This window comes from Grammomys surdaster, unplaced genomic scaffold (genome assembly GCF_004785775.1).
Source record: "Grammomys surdaster isolate TR1022 unplaced genomic scaffold, NIH_TR_1.0 193, whole genome shotgun sequence".
NCBI lineage: Eukaryota > Metazoa > Chordata > Mammalia > Rodentia > Muridae > Grammomys > Grammomys surdaster.
The window spans coordinates 10,560,602-10,565,498 of NW_021604638.1; the positions used below are offsets into that span (position 1 = coordinate 10,560,602).

Sequence of the window (4,897 nt, forward strand, 5' to 3'; positions counted from 1 at the left end):
TAAACATGATTGGGAGAGAAACAGCTCCATAAACCTGCTCTTGGGACACCCCCCAACCCCCCCACACACACATGCATGCCATGGCACATGCATCTGTGCCACCCACATACATCATACAAGACATGCACACAATAATTGATTGATTGATAATTCACTGACTAATAACTTTAAAAAATCCTTATAAACTACAGCATCTCTAACGACCTTCTTTCTCTACGTAAGCAGCGAGTGTGAACCATCCCCAGCTAACAAGGTAGTTCAACAACTCAAGACCTCGACATCTTGATGCTCCTTGATTACCCAGAATCCTGTCCTTTAATACTGAAGGATGCTGCCCTCACCTTTACACTCTAGAATGTTGACGTCTGCATCTATATAACAGCCAGTGGAAGAGATGAAAAGGGTGAAAGGACCTTTAACTTTAAGATCACAACTAGCTGCAAGGGAAGCCTTTAATGAAGTTATATACAGAACAACAGGGTAAGAAAATGGGAAGAAACAGAGTAGACTTAGAAAAGGGAGAAACAAAACGATCTGTAATATCTCTCTCTGGTCTTTATTCTTGGATCTCCTCATCCTTATTTCCGCCCCACTGCCAGATTTAGGCTGTTATTTTCCTTAGTTTGTGTTAAGTGTTTTATGTGTGTGTGTGTGTGTGTGTGTGTCTGTGTCTCTGTCTGTGTGTGTGTGTGTGTGGTGCGTGAGTGTGTGTGTGTGAGTGTGGTGTGTGGTGCGTGAGTGTGTGTGTGTGAGTGTGGTGTGTGGTGCGTGAGTGTGTGTGTGAGTGTGGTGTGTGTGTACAGTGCTTCCATCGTGGGATCTGGAGATCAAACTCAGACCGTCAATTTGCACAGCAAGTGCTTCTGACCAGTGGGCCATCATAGGCACATGTTGTTCTTGGCTTTAAAGCTACACTACTAGTCTCTTGCACTAATCACAAATCATTCTCTCTTTCTGTTTGTGTTTGCGAGCATTTACTATTTGTACCTATGTTAATTCTTTCTATTTATTTTCTTCTCTCCCTTTTTCTTACTGACACCTTTATGATTTCAATCTTTGTGAACACCCTGAACTTGGTTGGTGGGCTTGTGTGGCCTCTCCTGGGGACACCTCCATGGCAACTTGAGAGAAATGTATTGATATATTGTAAGGTTTTTTGCTGTGAGCACTTTATACATGACTCAGATGTAATCTATCCATACGTTACTCAGGTATGCCACATCTCATGCAACAGTTCATTGAATTCCCTTCAGTTCAGACGTTTGCATCTTCGGCTGGGTCTCTCTGGACAACATCATGCTATGTACATGTTTTGAATACTTACAGCTTCTTCATGGGTAAATCCTAGTGCAAGGGTACAAGAAGGTCAGTGCCCCAGTGTGATACACAGATGGGCTGGGGGACGCCTCCTCAAAGGATTGCCAAAGCTGCTCAACTTAGTAAGGTCATCATGGATATCCAATGCTCTTATTGTCTCATGACCACTACGGACTAGTCTTTTATCTGATGCCACCTCTGTTCTCTCTTGTTACTATCTTTCAGCTTGTTTGCATCTAAATACTGGATAATTTTGACTACTGATTAACTTCCTTTTTGTTCAGCTTCATGAACCCCTCTTAGCCCTCCTTGAAAAACAGGTTTTGTGGAGACAACCTCCCTCCGTCCGTTTTTATTTCTACACGAGTTTTATCTTTCTTTCGCTTACCGAGGACAGTCCTGCTGGGTGAGTATTTTTGATTTGCGTGTTTCTCCCTTGGGAAACATTAAGTATCTCATCCTGTCCCTAACAGTGTCTCTGGGAAGTCTCCTCCCACTCCCGCTGGAGTCTCTTTGTATCTTCTTTTCTCTCACTGCCTTCGGATACTCTCTTTGATCTTTGGAACTTCAGTCAGAGTATGTCACAGTGTAAGACTGACCCTGAGAGAAGAAATTTGATCTCCTGAATCTGGGTATTTATAACTTTCCTTGGGTTTGCAAAGTTTTCTGGGATTGTTTCCTCACAAGATTTAAAAAGTAAATGATTTTCTCTGCGCTCTTTTGATATCACTGACACAAACCTTTGCCCTTTCCATGTTGTCCAGGGCAGCGCTCCTCTCCTTTCTGCTGTTTCTTCCACAGTGACTGCATTTCCAAGCAGTCTGTCTGTGAGCTCCGAGACTCTTCTGTTTGATCAGACCTAACGATGCTCACAGTAGCACACCCGTCGTTTCATATACTGTTTTCCATCTTAGGCACAACTCTGTAGGTTTTGAAGTCATGGCCTTCCAGGGGTTTCCATGAAATCCCAGGGTGGTCGCTGAGCTAACTGACAGGACTGCAAATGCAAAAGCAGAACTTTTATTTCACCGAGACAGTGGACATTAGGATAGCTTCTTTGCAAGCAAACTTAACAGCCTTGTAAGAATCCCAGAAATTTTTCACGAAAGGAGTAACGCCATATAGGTCACAAAGGCTTGGACCTTTTGCATGGTTCTTTACTGTTCTAACATAAAGTATATTTGTATGAGAGCCTCATTGCCTTGGGGCTGGCAACCTTCCCAGAAATGTTGTACATCATGGCGCTAGTACTCGAGAGCTTCAGAAAAGAAATTTTCTTTAAAATGAAGTCTACAAGTTACCTGTGTCAAAGTGACCCAGAGATGAAAAATAGCAGCACAAATTGCAGCTAAAAGATGTACAGTCAGCTGATAGCTCAGTAGTTAAGAGTCCATGCTGCTTTGGCAGAGGACCTGAACTTCATCCCAGGCACGCGCGAAGGGAAGCTCACAGCCGTCTATGCCTGTAGCTCCGGGAGGATGCATCACTCCCTTCCCGCCTCCGTGGTTCATCTGCACACACATGGACACACATAATCTATGAAATTAGAAATAAAAATAAATACTTTTTAAAAGATTAGGTTTTGCTTCCACATTAGGTTCCAAGTCTCCTGGATGCAGGTACAAAGCTGGGTTTTTTGTTATTTTGTTTTTTTATTTTTGTTTTTTGTTTTGATTTATAAAGACAAACATTGTCCCGGGTCCAGAATGACCTCAGGTTAGATTTTTTTTTTACTTCATTAACAACTGAAGCTTTTACATATAAATAAAGACATTAAAAAAAGAAATTAAGAAATAAAATATTAGTTAAGAATCGAGTTCCTTGTAAATAAGACATTCTTCCAAGGGTTGGCCAGTCTTGATGCACAGTCTGGAAAAAAAATCTTCTACTCTTACTGATTCCTAGTGTTCTGAATGAAGCAAACCTGAAGAAAAGGCCAACCCTGTGGCTCCCTCAGTAAAGGACAGCCCACCCAGGTCCTAGAACATTGCATCCAGCTGTTAATTCTGCTGTCCTTCTCTGTGAACCATAGGTCCTTCTGTCGGCGGCCCTCCCATGAAGCTGGTATAACCACACCTGGCCTCCACGCTCACCTGCACAGTTTTCTCTGGAGATGAAGCTCCTTAGCTTTTCTCTGCTCACGGTGACCATTCTTCTTTGCTGTAACATGGCTCAGCCTGAACTAAAGAAGAAGGGTGAGGCACAGTGCTCCTGGGGTGGTGTGGGCAGGGAAACCTTCGCTCTGAGAAGCCCAAGGAACCACTTGGTACTTGGTGCTCAAAGCAGAGGTTCACAGTTGGTCAGGCCCCAAGACTCACCCTGTGATATTCTTCTGCAGCTTTTTCCAAAACTGGATATTGCCCAGAGTTTCATCTTTCCTGTCCCTTTGTCCTTATACCCAAATGCAGACGTGATAAAGGCTGCAAGGGGGACCAGAAGTGTTGCTTCTACTACTGCCAGATGCGCTGTGTGGAACCGTGGGATACTATAGATTAGGTAAGCAGCTCCCCAAAATGCTATTTGCCACGCTCCTTCTGGAATCCTTGGGTGGAGTCACTTGCCTTGTAGGAAGCTGTGATCTGTCTATATCTCTAGACAGCATGGCAGTCAGAGCATCTAAATTAATTAGGATATCCAGAGATTGCCCCCTTCCTCAGAAAAGGCATCATTCATTGTATGGATGGCATTACCCATCCCTGTATGCCACCTCTGCATAGGATAATCTCTAAGCTCCTCAGCTGCTATTGAATGCTTCTTATGCTTATTTTTGGTGGCCTCTTTCACATCTTATAACAATGATGCATTTCACACTATACCTTAAATTATAAAGGGATTTTGAAATCGTAATTTCTTACTTAACACTGACAGAACCATGTACTGTTAGCCCTTAATTCACTGACAGCACATCTCAGTGTTCGTGGAAAGACAGCACATAGTAGAATCCAGAGCATGGTGACCAGGTAACTCAGAGCCATGTCCCCAGCATGGTTTTCATCTGTTCTTATCTCTGTTCTTCCTAGACAAACCTGAGAAGACACATGTGATATAGTTTCAGTTGAGGATAGCTGGTTTCCTCTGTTTCCTTCTCGGCCCATCCTAAAGCCTAAAATTAAGTGCTTGTTAATATGAGTACAAAATAAAGGAATAAAGTGTTGTGTATTTGTCTATTTTCTGTTGCTGGAAAAAAAACCTAACATAGGCTGGGATTTTACAAATATGGAAGATTTACTACCCTGCACTGCGAAATATACTTGAAAGAATGTTCACAAAAGAAAGAAGTCCTATTATGGAGAACACAGGGAAGGATTAATTTCATGAGACAAAAACATTATTAGATACTTTTCCTTGATTGACAAGATGCATGACCGTAGGGAAGGAAAGGTGTGTTTTGAATCATAGTTTGAAGATGCTTTCTATCACAGTAGAGATGGCACAGTAGATACCAGATATCTGACAAAAAAGAGTTCAAACCAAGGAGATAAAGAAAGCCTCTAGATATTAATAAAGAGAACAAATCATTAAGACACGACAATTGTAAATACCTACGCACAAAACACTGAGACACCCAGTTTCAAACAAC

The 4,897-nt window shown here is 42.3% G+C and overlaps 1 protein-coding gene across 1 annotated transcript; it reads left to right on the top strand.

The window, feature by feature from the left end:
* The first annotated feature begins 3,430 nt into the window (after positions 1-3,430).
* LOC114622916 (WAP four-disulfide core domain protein 15B-like) lies at positions 3,431-3,813 on the top strand. Its single transcript, XM_028769485.1, has 2 exons — positions 3,431-3,512; positions 3,656-3,813. The coding sequence occupies exons 1-2, from the start codon at positions 3,431-3,433 to the stop codon at positions 3,811-3,813; spliced, it is 240 nt and encodes a 79-aa protein (XP_028625318.1).
* Positions 3,814-4,897: the final 1,084 nt, after the last annotated feature.

Bases quoted from the DNA above. Each gene is read 5' to 3' on its own strand.
- LOC114622916 (XM_028769485.1), top strand. From the start codon at position 3,431: ATGAAGCTCCTTAGCTTTTCTCTGCTCACGGTGACCATTCTTCTTTGC. The intron at 3,513-3,655 runs GTGAGGCACAGT...ATTCTTCTGCAG, and splicing joins GCCTGAACTAAAGAAGAAGG to CTTTTTCCAAAACTGGATAT.